Genomic DNA, 17,403 nt, shown 5'->3' with positions numbered 1-17,403 from the left:
TCTTCTTTTCCCTTCACCCAAAGACTTTAAAAGGGTGTTTCGGTGAAGAGAGAAGAAGAGAAGAAAAAGATGGAAAAGATTGCCTCGATCATCAAATGTTTGAATCCGAAACCCATATATGGTAAGCGGCCCAAATTAGGGCAGCGCCAGCACAAGCTGTTGCTTAATCTTTTTCAAGTTGAACGTTGACGTTGAGCTCTCGTGTTCTAACCGCGCTAGAGATCGGTAACACATACGGGGTAGCATGTAGGTTGAGTGTGGAATCACCCTTCCATGAACGATCGTGTGTGGATGTGACGGGGTTGTTTTTTTCAAAGTGCAGATATTTGATCATTGGTTTTAATGCAGCTATTCGTCATTGGATCACCATCGGCGGTGTGGCGACTACTCGCGCACTGACACACTGCACGCTGGATAGCCATGCGCATGAATGCTACAAGTCACACTCCACCTAATGATCGCGAATTAGCTTCCTTTCTTCTTCTGCAGCGGATTTATCCGAGTCTGCCATCTGCTGTCGGTCGGTAACTGCCACGCAGCTCATCCCAGCTGTGCCACATCTTGAAGCTCCCCGTGAGCGCGGGTGCTTCGGATGACTTCTGGCTAAATAGTGCCGACATCATCGTGGCGCACCCTATTCATGGGCATGATCTTCAGTGGCATCCGGACCCCTCGGAGTGGTCATCCTCTTAGCGACGTTATGTTGGTCTGACTCTGCTGGCATCTGCTTGTGCAAGAAGCACGGCGGCAGTAAGGGCGAGACAACACCGACGATACTTTCTATTAACCGATATACCAGGACCGCGAGTAATTCCTCCACCTGTCTTCGTGCCAAGATAGAAAACCCCATTTGCACTTCAGAAAATCAACGAGCCTTTTTGTGAGCGCTAGCCAGTATCAAGGATACTGGTTTATATTCGCTTGTTGCCGCTGAGGTCCCGTGCTACCCTCTGACGCTGCGAGCCTTTCAAAAACAACAAGTCGATCAAAGCTAGCCTAAATTATTAAACAAAGTGACTCGGACTGTACCATGATGACTCTGTCTGTGTCACGGCAATGGCGCAAATGAATGCAGTGAGCGCTGCTGAATATAATGGCTTCTATCTATGCTGATATCTGTGTCATGCGTGGCGATGACTTGTGTTGACTTTCGCGTCTCATCGACATTTCTGCACCATTACAGTGTGCTGCGTTCTCCAAAACGGGTTACTCAACTCAATTCTAGTCCCGTGCGTCTTCCTATGAGTGGCGACTAACATGTACACGATTCTTGGCATGTTACAGTTCTCTCTGGGAGCAATGCACGATCTATCCCCATGCATGACGCGTATTTGAAAAAGACATGGCGTATTCATTCTTAATGTCTACGACAATCGTGTGTAAAATACAGTCTCGAGTGGCCTCCTGACCATCGTGCGTATTGAGCACGTTTCTATTGATCGGCGAGAAGTCACTTCGTCTACTTTAGAACTGTTAACTTCCCGTACGACCTATCAAGGTTCTGGCAATCCAATGCACCAATCGAAGAGCGCTGTATTCATGTGCTCTCGTCGGCCTCTACTTCTATTACCGAAGAAAACGAAACATGGAGCAACGCTTCTGCAGATAACTTGTTCTCCGATCCTGACTGAAGAATTTCCCAAGATACCTCGTTATGTAAAGAACCTCCCTGCTCCGGAAAAATGATTTGCTCCAAGCGGCATGGATAGCAAGATCGCAGACTTGGTAGGAACAAACCAGGAGCATATCAAAGGTTTTGAGCGTGATAAAGGTATCAGGAATATCGATTACGATGAGTCCTTAAGTCCGTGGTACAATCGGTCATCCATTCGTTGCCATGTTTAAATCACGCAACGCACTGTTGCTTCCAACCATATGTGAAGGTCATTGAAAGAAATGCCAGTTCTCCCTCAAAGTCGATACGTTTTAGAGTTGAAGGATTCTAGGACCATCGAGTTCGTTGGCGTGGCTGAAACATGCGAAACGGCCTATGGCAGCCCATACACCATGGCGAGTCTGGATTTGTGAATAATTAGAACCGAGCGGATGTTAGTTGCAAAAAAAGGCTCTGAATCTTTAAGCTTGGTTACAGGGATAATATGAACAGGATCGGTCGGAACCTTGCCTCTGTGGAAGTAGCTGTCTTTGAAGTATAGAAAAGAAATTGTCTGCATCACAGCATGTAGTAAGAGCGCAACGACAACTATCACGAGCGAGGTCATGATTGAAATTAAGATACGGTACAATCCAGATGGTGAGATGACGACATCGGGGCACTCACACAAGCTTTTGCCGACCCCTCATCATTAGGGCTCTCTCAGCGCTTCCTGAAGGTATTCGAATGATGGCCTGGAAGGAGGGGTGAGACGCGAAGAGCCCGGATCTTCGCAAAATTTGGCTCCAAGTTGGCTATACACAGACATACTAGCTGCAATCATAATAGGCACACGGGGGAATAAGCGAGCCAGATAGAGGTTGGCAAGACTGAGAAGCACACAATCATCTGTGCAGTTCTTAATTTCGTCTGCAATGTTGTCACGTCCGGCGTCGGTTGTGACGTAGATCAACATAATCCGAGGATTCCAGTACATACGATGACCGGTATACTGAACTCAAGCATGTGAGGCCGAACCTGCAAACTCAACCATCAATGATATGCCTCATCAAATAGGTAAAATGAGGGGAAGAGTAGATTCCTGCTCTGGTCAGGTTGCGGTAACTTTTTGGGACAATTCGATTCCTAGCTGAATTTGGAAAAGGGGTTTCGACGGTCCGTGGACCTGACGGTGGGAACAGCTGACCTATATTGAACGAGAACAAGAGCCGACACTTTCATGGCATCTACCAAGTTACATCGATCACCAACCGATAAGGGTATGCTGCAGTTTCCGATGAAATGTATTGCTCCGGCGGTGTACGACAGAAAAGAAAAATGAGATGAACGCGATGCTGGCTAGGGTAGCGATAAAGTGAAATTAACAAAAGGGACGAGGCATCTGCCCAAGAGAACACCAATAGAGGAATACCTAAGTTTTGGTCGTGAAGGGAATACAGGTGACGTAGGAATCGTAACAGTGGGTCACCATGATTTTGATCTACGGCTCGTCATCAACTGGAGCTTCCTCCTCATACTCTGCCTCTTCCTCGACCGTTGCGTCTTGGTATTGTTGGTATTCAGCGATCAAGTCCTGCATGTTTGACTCGGCCTCGGTGAACTGAAGATAACATTCGATCAGATCAGCCAATCGCAAGATAGGAACCGCATGTACACACCTCCATTTCGTCCATACCTTCTTGCGTGTACCAATGCAAGAAGGCCTTGCGCTTGAACATAGCAGTGAAGTGGTCGCTGACACGCTTGAACAGTTCTTGGATAGCTGTTGAGTTACCCAAGAAGGTGACCGCCATCTTAACTCCGCGAGGAGGGATGTCACACTGTGCAGAAAGTACATTGTTAGGAATCCACTCCACGAAATACGCAGAGTTCTTGTTCTGAACGTTCTGCATTTGTTCCTCGACCTCCTTCATCGATACTTTACCGCGGAACACAGCGGCAACCTGAACGTAAGGGAGTATCAGCACAAGTTTCCTAGATACCCACTCATACATACGGTGAGGTAACGGCCATGTCTTGGGTCTGACGCAGCCATCATATTCTTTGCATCGAACATTTGTTGGGTAAGCTCGGGGACAGTAACAGCCCGGTATTGCTGACTGCCGCGGGCGGTCAATGGAGCAAATCCGGTCATGAAGAAATGGAGACGAGGGAAAGGAACTGCGGATGGATATATTAAGCAAGAGCAAGGAACATCGAAGACAGCGACAAACCCATGTTGACAGCAAGTTTACGCAGGTCAGAGTTGAGTTGACCAGGGAATCGCAAGCAAGTAGTGATACCGGACATGACAAAAGAAACGAGGTGGTTCAGGTCACCATAAGTAGGCGTAGAGAGCTTGAGCGTTCTGAAGCAAATGTCATAAAGGGCCTCGTTATCGATACAGAAAGTCTCGTCCGAGTTCTCTACAAGTTGGTGAACAGAGAGCGTTGCATTATAAGGCTATATGGTTGTGAACTTCAGAAACGCGTGGAACCTGGAGAAAGTAACTGACCTCAACAACCGTGTCCGAGACAGCGGGACTAGGCACGACAGAGTATGTGCACATCATCCGATCGGGGTACTCTTCTCTGATTTTGGACATCAAAAGTGTTCCCATACCAGCACCAGTTCCACCACCAAGTGAGTGGGTGATCTGGAAACCTGTACTCATGTTAATGGAAAGCGTGGTAAAACGAACAAAAATTACTTACCCTGTAGGCAATCAGTGCCCTCAGCCTCCTTGCGAACGACATCAAGGACGGAGTCGACCAACTCCGCACCCTCTGTGTAGTCTGTGTGTCGTCGAGACAAAGAGGTTGAAATCACGATTGGTTAGAGCGACACGGCAGAACACTTACGTCCTTTGGCCCAGTTGTTACCAGCACCACTCTGTCCAAAGATGAAGTTGTCGGGACGGAAGAGACCACCTAGAGGCCCCGAGCGGACAGAGTCCATGGTTCCTGGCTCAAGATCAACCAAAACTGCACGAGGAACGTATTTGTTTGACCCGATTTCATTGTAGTAAACCGAGATACGCTCGAGCTGCATATCATTGGTTCCCTTGTAGAGACCATCCCGCTCAATGCCATGCTCATCAGAAACCACCTCCCAGAACTTAGCACCTGCATATCAAATCACGATGAGATGAGAACATTGGACAGTCGCGCGAGTCTTGTAGTCGTACCAATTTGGTTACCGCACTAGTATCAAAGAAATGTTAACACGAACAGATTATAATGAAATTAGAAACGCTGAAACACACCTGGCCGGTCTGGATGTGGACGATTTCACGCATGCTGAAACGTGACAAGTTAGTGATAAATAAACACGAGATTGGTTGATTCAGAAAACGCGAAGATCGCGACAGACGCGCCCAAGCACGAACAGACGCGAACCCAATGACCTGAAAGATACAGATAGTATATAGACACGTACATTAGGGATTAGGGCAAAAGAATCGTTGAAAGGATGGACACAAATTGTGGTGCAGTCAAAAACGAGGCTTTGGAAAGTCGGGTCAAGGGTTGCCCGCTTATTTTTCAAGCGGCGACAAATTTCAGTGGCGGGCAGAGTGTGGCTTCAACACCACGTTTGACCACAAATTTTGCCTTGCCACGACTCAATCAGGATTTGGTTGATATGCTCGTGTTGCTGTAATCTTGTTGAGCCAAGTGAGGAGCACTTTGCATTGAGTGGTACGTTGGCCAGGTTGTAAGCTATTGTTGAATTATCGGCAGGCGAATTTAATGACGTATTTCAGTGCTATCAGTGTACGACATATAGCGTGCAGTGTGTCCATGCCATGATGCAGCAGCCTGCAGGTGTTGTACTTAAGAGCTGGCATAATTATGTATACCTTTTGAGGCAAGCTTCAAGCCATCTGGCCCTTAAGTCGGCGCGAATTTCAAGATTACGTCGTGCAGCTTTCTGATGCTCATCCGATGAGCCACTGATCCTGACACCCGATCCATCATGTAGAAAACGTGTCACCGAAAACACTCCACGAGGCCACTCTTCCTTCCCCATACGTAAGGAATCCAGGATGCCTGATCAGTATCACTTTTCCTATCAATCACCGAACTTTTGTGACTCTGTGAAGACAAGTTGTTTGATGCCACGAGCCTGCATTGAGGCTACATAGCACTGCGAACTTTTCATCAATTACCTGCGTCAGAGCAAATCGCAGCTCAATGAGTTCATAAAGATATTACAAGGAAGATGATCGAGTTCTCAGAATGCTCCTTTTCGGGAGCGACCTTAGTGTGAGGGACGATATGTCATTTCTTCTATATTCACAGCCACGAATTGTGATGTGCTTCGCTGACTGAGGGAAGCTCCTTAAAGAGAGTGATTCAAGCGTCGCTAGACACTGCCCTCGCCCACCATCAAATTCCAATTGCACGCTTGGAGAAGCTGTGGTTTAGCCAGGTCAGTGGCCCTGAGTCAAGGCTATGCCGGACTACGCTTTGCATATTGACTGACAGACGGCGACACTTCGTGATCCTGCTTTCTCCCCAGACATGAGTGGCTCCGCAACGCCAACCTCAGACACCATCTCTCCACGTTCGCAACGTTTTCGAGACTCTGTTCACAACATCCCGACACCCGGTACAGAAGTGCACCGGCCCAAGCGCTATGTCAGTACCTCGTTCCTTTGTTATAAAATGTCCCTTTAACAAGCATGAATGGGATCTAGGAGCCTATCGTTTTGAACATCTACATCGTTGGAAGCATTGCTCTACTCATGATATGTCTGGGTATTGCACTTGAAATAGCTCTGCACATATCAGATAGAAGCAATGGTACGCGCGCCTACCGCTTCCTCACAGTGCACCCGATGACACTTCTCTAGGCTTCTCAGTACCTGAGAAGAACATCATCACCTTCGTATCAACTCAATTCCTGACGGTAACGCCCACCATATGATCACCAATACATCTTTATTCATCAACTAGAGTAACAGTCATTTGTTCCGACCTTGCTGGTAGTCCCACTCGCGTATTTCTGGGCTGTAGCAGACTGGATGCTCAGATGGTACCAGGTTAGCACGACCGTCTACATCAGTTTGCCTTTCTTGCTTATTGCAAGGACCTTAGCCATATGTCACGCTATCCGAGGGCAAAGCACCTGCAGCACGCAGTATTCTACTAGACTATGTAAGCATTTCATAAGTTATGAAGAAAGGGATAATGACGGTGACCATCCCACAATAGATCGCACTCAAGTATGAATCAGTCACTCACAACATGCTGACGATCTAAGTTAACTTATTACCCAGTCGCCTAACCACCTTATACTATTCCCTCAAGCACCGGCACTGGTTAATCAATATATCAACACTCACTGCCTTTTCCGTCATCTTCATGCAGCCGCTAGCCGGATCCCTATTTCAAGTACAACAAGTATCCTACACAACAGGTAATGCTACTCAGCTAGTTCATTATTGCTGCCTGCTTAGACTGAACACGTTGATGTAAAGCTGCCACTGCAACAAGCGTTCGCAGCATCGGGCTTTCGCCTACTATCAATCAACTTACTTCATTTCTCGCTGCTGCAGGGGTAAGATTTTCCATATCGATCGCGATATTTTACTGACACATTAAACAGTATGCAGATGCTGCAGGTAGGGGCACCTGCTTTAACAACATGCGCTAGACTTAACTAGGTCAAACTTCTAGTGTACAGTAACCTTCAAGATCCACCATTCGTTCATGGTGCATGGTCTGCTGCTCCATTCACGGTATGCTGTCCGCCTATTTAGTATTACAATCATTCAAACATGTGTGCTCTACAGGCCCCTGCAGGCTCCATTTTGAATGGAACCCTAGCCGTAAACACTACTGCCGTTCAAACGCACGTCAACTGCATAAAACCAACTTCCTTCACGACTACCAATCTCACCAGCTCAGATTTTGTATTATCGGCTACCTTTTCGCCTACTTGTAACGCCAGTCTCAGTCTTAACCCTAACGATGGTCCCGACCAGTTCTCTGTGACAGCTGCGTCGACGTGCGCACCCTCGTATCAGGATCTAAATTTTCAACCTGTCTTTTTTTGGTATTATCATTTATCTGATAACGGAGACGCACTAGGGACCGCTGTTTTCTGCCAACCGAGCATCGCCATTTTTGTAGTCACAACTTCGATGGATCTCAATGATGGATCCATGGGAAACTGTACAATTGTAGAGCCCTTTGAGTATACCAACAACGTTACAGGTAGCCCTTTGAACGGCGAAGCATTCAATGGGTGAGTCTAATGCTCATTTTGCCGCCAACTGCCTTAACGAGTGTCTTCAGGGTCATGTTTGATGCGAGCAACAACTCGTACATTATCGCCAGGACTCTCGCCATCAACTCAGGTGTTCCAGGAGCTATATATCACTTCGCTTCGCAACAACCGGACGGTCCACAGTCCGTATTCGATGATCCTTATGGGTTCGTCAATGCCACAGAGAAGATCTATGTGAGGGGAACTATACCATTCGAAAAAATCAAGTGACCAAATGATTCTTTTTGTCGCATTCAGACACAATATCTTTCCATTGCCGCGCAAACCATATATTTCCTGCCAGACAATACGACAATCTCTGCCCAGCTGACATCAGATATCCAAGGTTGTTCGTCGAGTACGCATCACCCTTACCATAATTATCATCTCACCTCTGACAATCTGTACCTTCTCAGGACTCTACCAGCACAGCTACTTTCCATGTTATTCATTTGCATTGGAATTACATCCCTTATCGTTCACGTCTTGCACAAGCGCTCTCGCAGAAATCTTTGGTTGACTAGTCCACCTGGCTCGATCGCAGCCATCGTATCCCTCACATCGCGTTCTGGCTTCGGCGATCTCCTTCTGCCTTATGATGACGTATCACGCATGAAAAGCAACCTCGCCGGTCTCACCTTTCGTCTTGATAAACGAACAGGCGCCATAGTCGCAGAAGAGGACTTCGGCGTCGTTAATACCTCTGACAATACAGCGCTGTTGGGCAGTAAAGGGGAGTATAACGTGATGGTGGGGGTGGATAACCTCTCCCCGCTGTCGCGCACATCCTTCAAGGACAAGCTTGAACCTGAAAGTCCTTGATGGAAGCCTTTGCTTTGCATGCTCTCCTGCCTCCTATGTGGGCTGGTTTTGATACGCGTTGTACGCCATTTATTTGCCATTTACAGTTATGTTTGCCTGGACTATCCTTTGTTTAATTTGACCAACACCCCTTTCTCCACCTTGTTAAAAACATGTACATAGTTCGGCATCATAACGGTACTGTATCCTCGATCGTGAGTGTGATCTGGTCACAGACCAAAATATTAATGGATTCTCATGCCTCGAAAACTACCTCAGCAGATACCGCGGAGGTGTGAGGTTGTCAGGATTGTGCGCATAGGATTCACCTTAAATTTAGCACTCGCTGATCCTTCTGGCAATACGATTTATTGAATTAGAGTTCAGCAATGATGGGCCAAATAATTGGTACTTGACGCGTGAGGGCTGCTCCCTACATAGATCCGAGAGTACAACATAGCTTGAGATTGCACCCAAGTACTTTACAATATCTAGATACAACATTTGAATATATTTGGAGCTGAGTGGTGAAACCCCCAATCTTGGACCCATCCAAACCCTCTACACGAACGCATTGTAATCGACGATGACGCTTCTACAACGTATTGTCACAACAGATGTGCTATACATCGCGCTCCGTTGTCCATTTCATATTATAGGATGCTCGATAGCAAAAGTCAGCTATCCACGCAAGTAAGAGGAACGACAAACTTAGTAGGAATGCCCAATATCACTTCTACCAATCGTCATCGGACCAGTCATCCTCTTGGGCAGTCGTTCCGCCAGTATTTCTCATCGATGGGGGTGCATAGTCATTTGGGTCGACGTCCTCGTCTGCACCGACCTTCACTGGATCTATGGTTGGCGAAGGAGGTTGGATTGGGTGCGCTAAGCGGTCCATCCATTGCTCGTCTATTGCACGTCCCTCTATCATCGAAATCCACATGTTCAAGAGCAAGCTAGATAGTGCATGAATGAAATCTGTTGAAAGGCGGTCATGTGAGCTGGACACCTACTGGCATTCATTGCCTGCACAAGGGAGACGTGGGTTTGCTGGTATGTTCATGCGTTGCGCTGTCGCCTGCACGCTAGGGCCAGTTTGATCAACCCGCATCAAAGTCCTGACCATTTTCTGCACGTTTACGATACATCCAGCTGGGAGGGGAATAGCACCATCTTGTTGTGACGATCTCAGTTTCTTGTGATCTTCTTTGATGCGTACGGATGACGATGATTGGCCCTCTTGATCCACAGGAAAGGGTTTGACATCGTTGTCGGGTTCGTATTTCCAGCGTCGTTCATAGCCACGTGAGGAATGAGACGCGTCAGTGTTCGAGCGTCGCGGGGAAGGTGATCTGGAGGACCTTCGGCGCGATAGTTTCTGTATGTGTGATTCAGATCAATCTCTGGTGATGCGAAGAGACGTGTTACCTGGGGTCGACCACGCTGGAACAGCTCAGCGACGGAGGTAAATGACCCAACATCAATTCCAGAACGTGCAAGTACTCCGCGCACCATCTCCTCGTCGTGAACAAGTAATACAAGCGGAACATTGGCAGCGTCATGTGTGAAAAGCCTTTGTATATCCGAGTAAAGAATATCTACCGTGCCCTCTTGGTTGGTGGTCCCATGCTCAAAAGGCTGAGAAAAATCGTCAGATAACATACACGGATGTATGTAAACAGCGGTACCGCGTTCTGTTCCTCGTTTTTTAGTGCGAGTCCTTTCATCTTTATGTGTACAGTTTCTGTTACTCGTCTAGATTCCAAGTATTCTGGCATCATCACATCTGTCCATCCGACATCGATGATATTGGGATTGTCGAAACGTTCGGAACGTCTATCCTTGTGCCACGTGTTTACGACTATCGAGATCACTCTGACTGCGCTAGCCCATGGCGGATTGATTAACCCAAGGGCTCCTGGAGTGGCGCTGTTCGTAAACAACCGATATAGGACTCTTTGAAACGGTCAGTCACCAATCAAATCTGTAGCATGACCCCATCAAACCTTTGGTTCTCAAAGTCTGCCCGTGGATTGCCAGGAGCGCCCCTCTCCCCAAGTTGAAAAAACCCTCGGTTGGCAGGGCTGTTGTCCCACTTGTCCTTTTTGTTCTTTTGGGATTTCACCTTGTAGGTCTTGAGCTTGTCCTGAAGGTCACCCCTTGTAACAAAATAAATCGGGGACAGCGAGGCGAATTCGTCCGCTTGCCACGGTCTCCTAGGAGAAGGCCGCAAGTGGTGCTTCCGGACGAATGCCCACATTTGATGAGATGTCATGAGGACGTATGAAGCACCATTATGCAGGATTCCTGTAGTGTGCAATATGAGTCGACGTGCGACGCGAAAATTCAGAATATGCTAGTACCTAAGACCAACTCGATAGGTGCGCCAGGACCTCCAGGCCTGAGTTCGGGACCGTCATAATTCGCAATAGCATCTATCGTTGGTTTGTCGTCGTACATCTGAAACCTGGAGAACCGTTGGGTGAACGCAATTGTTCAACGCGAGGTGCTCACCATCCATCAGAATGAGCTCGGAAGCCACCAATCTGATAGTAATATGTTTCTGGCTCCATGCATATATATATGTATTGCAATCTATGACAAGCCAATGATGAGGTGACGGGTCGACAGATAATTCAAATATACCTTGTCCTTGAACTTCGAGGGTCTGTGCACGGTGGGAATTTACAGGGCGTGCTGAGCGCTTGCAACCTTCGAAGTTCCAACCAGGATAGAAGATCTTCGATTTGAAAACATGGGCATAAATACTACTAGCACAAAGGGATCGATCAACAAAGTCACCAAAGAGTTACTATAGAATCACGTGATGCACACTCCTGAACCTACTAGCCCCTGTAGGTTGTTCTTTCTTCAATCTTTCTTCGCACCGTTTTCATTGCTCATTCTATTATTGAGCAGTCCAGTATGTCAACACAGGACATATACATTGTTTTTCGTAGCGTATAAAAACTATTTTCATCGTCACTATCTCCAGCCGGCATCAAGGGCATATGTGGAGTAGGTTAAACCTCACGCAGATGGTGGCTTTTCTTTCAATTCTTCGTCATGTCCTATCCTGCTGCTTGAGCTCGTCTCTGGAGGTTTAATCGTCGTGTTTAGCGATTCAGAATGCAACAAGCCTTCCTCAAGTGCGGAGTCCGGCTCTCTGAGGCTAATTGCCTCAGGTCCCTTCGGTGATCCCTTCTTTGAAACCTGGTAGAAGTATTTGAAATCAAAACAGAGATCTCAAAAAACGACAACGCACAATAACGTATATAGCCGATGTCATGATGATAGCGGCTCCGATGAGCGATAGCGTCGAAGGAACTGTGCCGAAGAATACGTATTCCAGGACACCAGCGAATAAGAGCTGTACATATTGACCCATAGAACCGCGTGCTGCAGTCTCGAGTTGATAACCGATCGTAGTCAAAGTCTTTAAACAACTTTAAGCGGGCAAAGTCAAGTGTAATGACAACAACCTGCCTGCGCGAAAAAACCCGAAAATCCGATGAATATCAGCATTGCAGCCCATTTCCAGTTGTGAGGGTAAACAATTGGAATCTTCATAAAGTACATTCTGCACGCCGATCAGAGCGCGAGCTACAAGACAAGACAATGGAGCTCACGCAGCAGAGGAGACGACTGTACACCATGCAGAAAAAAATATCATAAGATGCATCGGATGAGCGCGTTTGCCTATCGCACGCATTGACAACACTGCAACACACTTGTTATGAAGTGGCTCTCATAGGCAACGACGACGTACAGGCTCCAGTCCCTAAGACAATTCCAAAAACAGCGACACTTTGGAGAAGGAGAAGGTTGAATCAAAAACACTTTGAGGAGAATAGCACCTTACCAGACAGCTCGTATCCTGTCTATCGCAGTGGCTCTAGAAGCTGCATCACTGCTGTCTGAATTTACACTGGAAGTATTACCGAACAAAAACGGCGGTCGAGCAATTAAAATGACGCCAAGCAAGCTCACAACTAGAGGAATGAACGTCAATGGGCGTGAATAAGTGTCGAAAGGATACTAAGAAAGGATGATTGCACGGACTGCCTGCAAATGCTTCATGCTTCGAATAAGGCTCCTTTAAGACGATGTATCCACCTATTGCTGCTGACAGCGGTGCAAGAAAACTCAACACCGTCGCATCTGCCAATGAAAGGTACTGCAGGGAATAGTACATCCCGAACAAGCCGAAGAAACTTGAAGGAAGTTCAGCAACTGCGTTATAATGACTATATATATTCTCCAAGTTAGAACTCACCCGCACAAGCCTCTGTTCACCAGCAACAGCCTCACGCCTTTGGGACCAAGGAAAGGATCTGGAATCTTCATTGCAACCCTTTCAAAACATATGAGGGCGGACACAACCGTTACATGAATGACGCACATGTATAATACACAACATGCCAGGGTAATACCCTAAAAAGATTCGGACGGCTTAATCAAGATTTGTATATGCCAGGAAATATTGAAATACCAACCATACGAACTGCAATGAGCTATGAAACTTTAAGCCTGGGTTTTAAGATATGTACAAGCGAACATACTTCAAGGGTGTGCATAGGCACATCGAGGCTGTCCAGCTGCTTGACGCCGAGGTTCATGCATACGAAGAAGAATTGCGCCACTATGATCAACAGCATCCCCAGATTCGTCTCGACGAAGGTGATTACACGAGAAGTTATCCCTCGCCATCGTGCCTGCAAATTCTCAAACCATCTAGACTGAGAGCCAAAAATCCGACGTCGCTGTGTTAGGCCAGAAGATGTTAGATCGATATCATCCCAGTGAGCTTCGTCCTCCGTTGGGCTCTGGGACAGGGCGACGTAGGCGTTTGTCGTGCTCATTTACAGTCACTGCGTTCAACTGGATGAAATGGGCGGAATTGAATGTATCGGCCTAGAGCTGGAGTGACGCGTGGGTTCGAAGTGATATCGATCTCAGCCAGGGTCATCTCGAGCGTGCCCCAATCCCAATATACATCGCATGCTGACTGAGAGGCACACAATTTTAGTGGACGGTACAATAATAAAAACCAGCTGATCATCGGAAAGTTCTCACTGCTCAACGTGGCCAGTGAGAGCATTCAAGTTATTATGTTTCGAGATAGGTGACCTGTGGCATATTAACCAAGTCGATGTTTAAGGAAGCCTCTCAGAGCTAACCAGGGTCTGTCGCTTACCAGCAATTGTCACACAGGCGCTTTTTCAGTCAAGAAGTTGAACTCGGCAAGTACTCGGGACTCCGAACAAGGTCTTGTTACATCGTGGTGTGAATCTGGGAAAGGCATCAAATACACTCCGAACTAGTGGTAAGGTTTAAGTTTAGGCCTGTCACAGGTGGGTGACAGGGGTTTTTCGTCAAAGTCTGCTAAACGTCGGCTAGACGTTAGATGGTGGAAAGATTCTGACAATCAACGTTAATCAACACCCACTCACGGTAATTTGAACGCGTATGTGGGTCCTCAACTTCCCCTATGCATTACCGAGGTAACGGGGGCCTTGGTCTATTCTTAAGTGCTGACTGGACTGTCTCTAGTAATGATGAGACTAGATCTCCTTGCAGATTGTTACTGGTGCCGCGTTTAGTAGATTTACTGGGTGAAGCCCGGTTGCATGTAAGTCACGTGTCAGAAGCCGTTAATCAATGACAGTGTATGGCCACTCACGACGAGACAAGCAAATTCTCAGAACAGGCTATAACGATGGGCAGAGCCAATAACTGACAGTAGGAACAACATAACCCCGAATATTATATGTTCAAGCACTACAGCAAAATCCACACCTTGTCGATTTACAACAGAATGTTGAAGGCAACCATCCTGCTACATAGCAAACAATCAACACGACACGTGAAGTGTAGGGATGTATCTGCAAACCTCGGAGATGCCACAATGGTGCACCACAACAAACAGAGTGTCATTAGATGCGTCAGATGAGCGCGCTTCCGCACGAATTGAGGTGTCCGTGGAAACCCAGTGAAGTAGTCATTACCATGAGGTCAATCACAATGCATACGTGCTCCAGTGACTGTGAGCACACCGAACATAAAATGGTAAATTGAGTGGCACCCAATAGCCACTGGTCTTTGTGCCGGGGTCGATTCTGGCAAGTAGTATCCTTCAGGGATGATAGCTGGGAAGCGGGCGCGCGACGAGGTCAACACCAAGTAAAATGCAAACTAATGACGCCTCCGTAAGTGGTCGCAGACAAGAGAAGTAAGAGTATATATCTCACCTCCCGCGATAGCTTGAGTGACGGAGTAACCTTCCTTGAGAGGATGCGCTGTCGTAAGAGGTACCAAGAAAGTGAGGGCTGTTGAAAGACCAATACAGCCCACATATTCCGAAAAACACGAGCGGCAAGGTTATCATCAAGAAACTGAGAATGTATGTGTAGATCAAATACGCACCCAGTGAGTCTACCAATGACCGAGCGGCACTAAGCAATAAAAAAAATTACGGAGATCATCAAACAAAAGTTATGGAAGGCTGTCGACAGACAACACACGCGGCGAGGGATACGGACTTTGAAGATTGTTGAGGGACCACACTTACCGCGCGATAAAGAAAAAGGATACAGGTGACGATGTATGCCACATGACGGGGGCAGAGAGAACAAGTACCAGAGTAGAGGCAGATGATGTGGTCAATCTCAGTTGTGAATGCCGTGATGGTGTTCATGCTTTTGTCCAGAGGTAGATGAGCGAATGGAGTAAACTCAAAGTCATAACAGAGTACTACAAGCTCTCATACTAGGGAACAATAACAGACTTTATATAGACCTGTAAAAGTTCATAAGTGCGCCTTGAAAGGGACAGGAATCCAATGTTACGCTGTACTGTCAGCGGTACTGTCGGGGGTAGGTTCTCGCTTTGTCAACTGATAATGAGATGAGTAAAGGAGTCATGTAACGGAACAGGATGGTCACCCACGACGACACAGAGAGCAGAAGACATGATGATAGTGGCACCGAGAACCGACAACAAAGACGGCACAACTCCAAAGATCAGGCGTTCAAGCACCACAGCAAAAAGCATCTGGACATACACTCCAGTGGAACCGCGCGATACAGTTTCTCGCTGCAACCCCAACGTCAAGAGAGTCTGGAAGGTAGTGAATTACCGGTGGATAATGACGGAGGGTCACTGGTAACTGACCTGCGCCACGAAGCCAAAGACACCAACCATGAGCAAAAGAAGTGACCATTGCCATGATCTAGGATATACGACAGGAATATTGAAGATGACCATCCTGTTACATAGCAAATGATTAATGTGACACGCAAATGTGCAGGGATAAATTTGCGAACCCCAAAGATGCCATGACGGTGCACCACAAGGAAAAGAATGTCATTACATGCATCGGATGAGCTCGCTTCCCAATTGCGCGAATCGAAGTATCTGTGAAATCATTGAAGCAGTCATTACCGTGAGAAGGTCAATAACAATGCGTACATGCTCCAGTGGCTCCAACAACGCCAATCATAGATGCCCTGCCGAACATCAAATGATAAAATGGGGGGATCGAGGTACAAAAAACGACGCTCACCCAACAGCCATCAGCCTTTGCATCGGGGTTGCTTCCTGCAAGTAGTATCTGTCGGGAATAACGGCTGGCATGGAATTGAATAGAAATGGGGGGCGAGCGATGAGGACAACACCAAGTAAACTGAAAACTAGTGACGCCTCTAAGTATCCATCGACGAGAGAAGTCGGAACATGACTCTCACCTCCCGCGACGCCTTGAGTGACAGAGTAACCCTCCTTAAGGAGGAGGCATCCAGCAACCGCAGTTGCAAGAGGTGTCAAGAAAGTTAGGACTGTCGCATCTGCGACAGATAGATACTGAAGCGACAGATACAGCCCACATAATCCGAGAAACCTAAGCGATAAGATGATCACCAAAATTCAAGCGGTCGTGCGTGCAGATTAATGCGCACCCACTGATCCCACGAATTATTAATAGTGTTCGAACACCTTTAGGGCCAATGATCGGATCAGAGACCCCCGTGACAATCCTTCGTGCCGTCAGTCGCAGCGCATTATCTGAAGGAGTAGCCAACATACATGTATATCACACAACATATCAACGTGATGCCCTGTGGACGAATCGATATTCAAATGAATGCAGTTTGTAAAAACTCTTTGACGCACCATTCTAACTACAATAACCTGTTATATTGAGATTCACTCCGTTCGGAGAATAAAAATAAAGAAACGGCTAACTTCAAGCGCATGCACCGGAGGCTCCAAGCTGTTTAGCATCTTCACCGATAGATTCATGGAAGCGAAAAAAAACTGGGAAGATATAATGTATAGCATCCCAGCGTTATTGGCGACAAAACCTGGAACATTGGGCCGTCTACCGATTGCTCCACCATCTTGAGACGTGCCAGAAGTGGATTGTGTCGAACCATAGTTGTGTCCTACGGTGTGAGTGAGAGGAGACTCGCTGTTGCTCATCTTCGAGATTTATCTTCGCCGGGTTCAGCCTGAGAATGTTGCACTAATAACTAGTGGTGTGTGCTGAGCTGAGCCTGTGTGACCGCCTTTTCACAACTTAAGGTACAAGTCAACATACCGAGCCGCCGACGTAATTAAGTCGGAATACAAATTTAAGCTATCGGCGGCATATCGGACCTTCTTCAAGAGTCACTATCACAATGCACATGACGTTTCCGCCCGAGTATTTTTAGTTTAAGAGGAGCCTTTGATGA

At 47.1% G+C, this 17,403-nt stretch overlaps 5 protein-coding genes across 5 annotated transcripts; 1 reads left to right on the top strand and 4 right to left on the bottom strand.

Annotated features, from left to right (window-relative positions):
- Window positions 1-2,657: 2,657 nt before the first annotated feature.
- BJ212DRAFT_1321845 (beta-tubulin) lies at window positions 2,658-5,120 on the bottom strand. Its single transcript, XM_041334429.1, is given in 11 exon segments — window positions 2,658-2,748; window positions 2,761-3,215; window positions 3,274-3,558; window positions 3,612-3,775; window positions 3,829-4,057; window positions 4,110-4,258; window positions 4,309-4,389; window positions 4,456-4,719; window positions 4,782-4,797; window positions 4,860-4,893; window positions 5,033-5,120. 9 exon segments carry the CDS (start codon window positions 4,890-4,892, stop codon window positions 3,096-3,098), a joined length of 1,341 nt encoding a protein of 446 aa, XP_041198394.1. The 5' UTR covers window position 4,893; window positions 5,033-5,120; the 3' UTR covers window positions 2,658-2,748; window positions 2,761-3,095.
- Window positions 5,121-5,842: 722 nt separating this feature from the next.
- BJ212DRAFT_1321839 (uncharacterized protein) lies at window positions 5,843-8,941 on the top strand. The gene is made up of 13 exons (XM_041334428.1): window positions 5,843-6,025; window positions 6,116-6,234; window positions 6,294-6,399; window positions 6,450-6,505; window positions 6,561-6,638; window positions 6,694-6,753; window positions 6,907-7,015; window positions 7,077-7,156; window positions 7,263-7,337; window positions 7,359-7,846; window positions 7,897-8,062; window positions 8,126-8,220; window positions 8,284-8,941. Exons 2-13 carry the CDS (start codon window positions 6,118-6,120, stop codon window positions 8,687-8,689), a joined length of 1,836 nt encoding a protein of 611 aa, XP_041198393.1. The 5' UTR covers window positions 5,843-6,025; window positions 6,116-6,117; the 3' UTR covers window positions 8,690-8,941.
- A 169-nt stretch (window positions 8,942-9,110) lies between these two features.
- On the bottom strand, window positions 9,111-11,446 carry BJ212DRAFT_1321832 (uncharacterized protein). Its single transcript, XM_041334427.1, has 8 exons — window positions 11,318-11,446; window positions 11,186-11,266; window positions 11,035-11,138; window positions 10,678-10,978; window positions 10,360-10,627; window positions 10,100-10,309; window positions 9,685-10,049; window positions 9,111-9,627 (listed from the first exon to the last, which is right to left on the bottom strand). Exons 2-8 carry the CDS (start codon window positions 11,242-11,244, stop codon window positions 9,405-9,407), a joined length of 1,530 nt encoding a protein of 509 aa, XP_041198392.1. The 5' UTR covers window positions 11,245-11,266; window positions 11,318-11,446; the 3' UTR covers window positions 9,111-9,404.
- A 77-nt stretch (window positions 11,447-11,523) lies between these two features.
- BJ212DRAFT_541761 (uncharacterized protein) lies at window positions 11,524-13,780 on the bottom strand. Its single transcript, XM_041343454.1, has 11 exons — window positions 13,234-13,780; window positions 13,168-13,185; window positions 13,074-13,105; window positions 12,948-13,025; window positions 12,734-12,885; window positions 12,534-12,663; window positions 12,441-12,478; window positions 12,301-12,391; window positions 12,158-12,251; window positions 11,937-12,107; window positions 11,524-11,884 (listed from the first exon to the last, which is right to left on the bottom strand). The coding sequence occupies exons 1-11, from the start codon at window positions 13,531-13,533 to the stop codon at window positions 11,702-11,704; spliced, it is 1,287 nt and encodes a 428-aa protein (XP_041198391.1). The 5' UTR covers window positions 13,534-13,780; the 3' UTR covers window positions 11,524-11,701.
- Window positions 13,781-15,562: 1,782 nt separating this feature from the next.
- Window positions 15,563-17,149, bottom strand: BJ212DRAFT_1260539 (drug/metabolite transporter superfamily; the record flags this gene model as incomplete). The annotated part of the gene is made up of 10 exons (XM_041330119.1): window positions 15,563-15,790; window positions 15,845-15,938; window positions 15,997-16,087; window positions 16,142-16,179; window positions 16,236-16,362; window positions 16,417-16,568; window positions 16,627-16,704; window positions 16,754-16,785; window positions 16,841-16,858; window positions 16,913-17,149. The coding sequence occupies 10 exons, from the start codon at window positions 17,147-17,149 to the stop codon at window positions 15,563-15,565; spliced, it is 1,095 nt and encodes a 364-aa protein (XP_041198390.1).
- Window positions 17,150-17,403: the final 254 nt, after the last annotated feature.

Source organism: Suillus subaureus (assembly GCF_016647635.1).
Source record: "Suillus subaureus strain MN1 chromosome Unknown BJ212scaffold_3, whole genome shotgun sequence".
NCBI lineage: Eukaryota > Fungi > Basidiomycota > Agaricomycetes > Boletales > Suillaceae > Suillus > Suillus subaureus.
The sequence above is the reverse complement of the archived record's forward strand: the minus strand, read 5'-3'. Positions and strand labels throughout refer to the sequence as shown.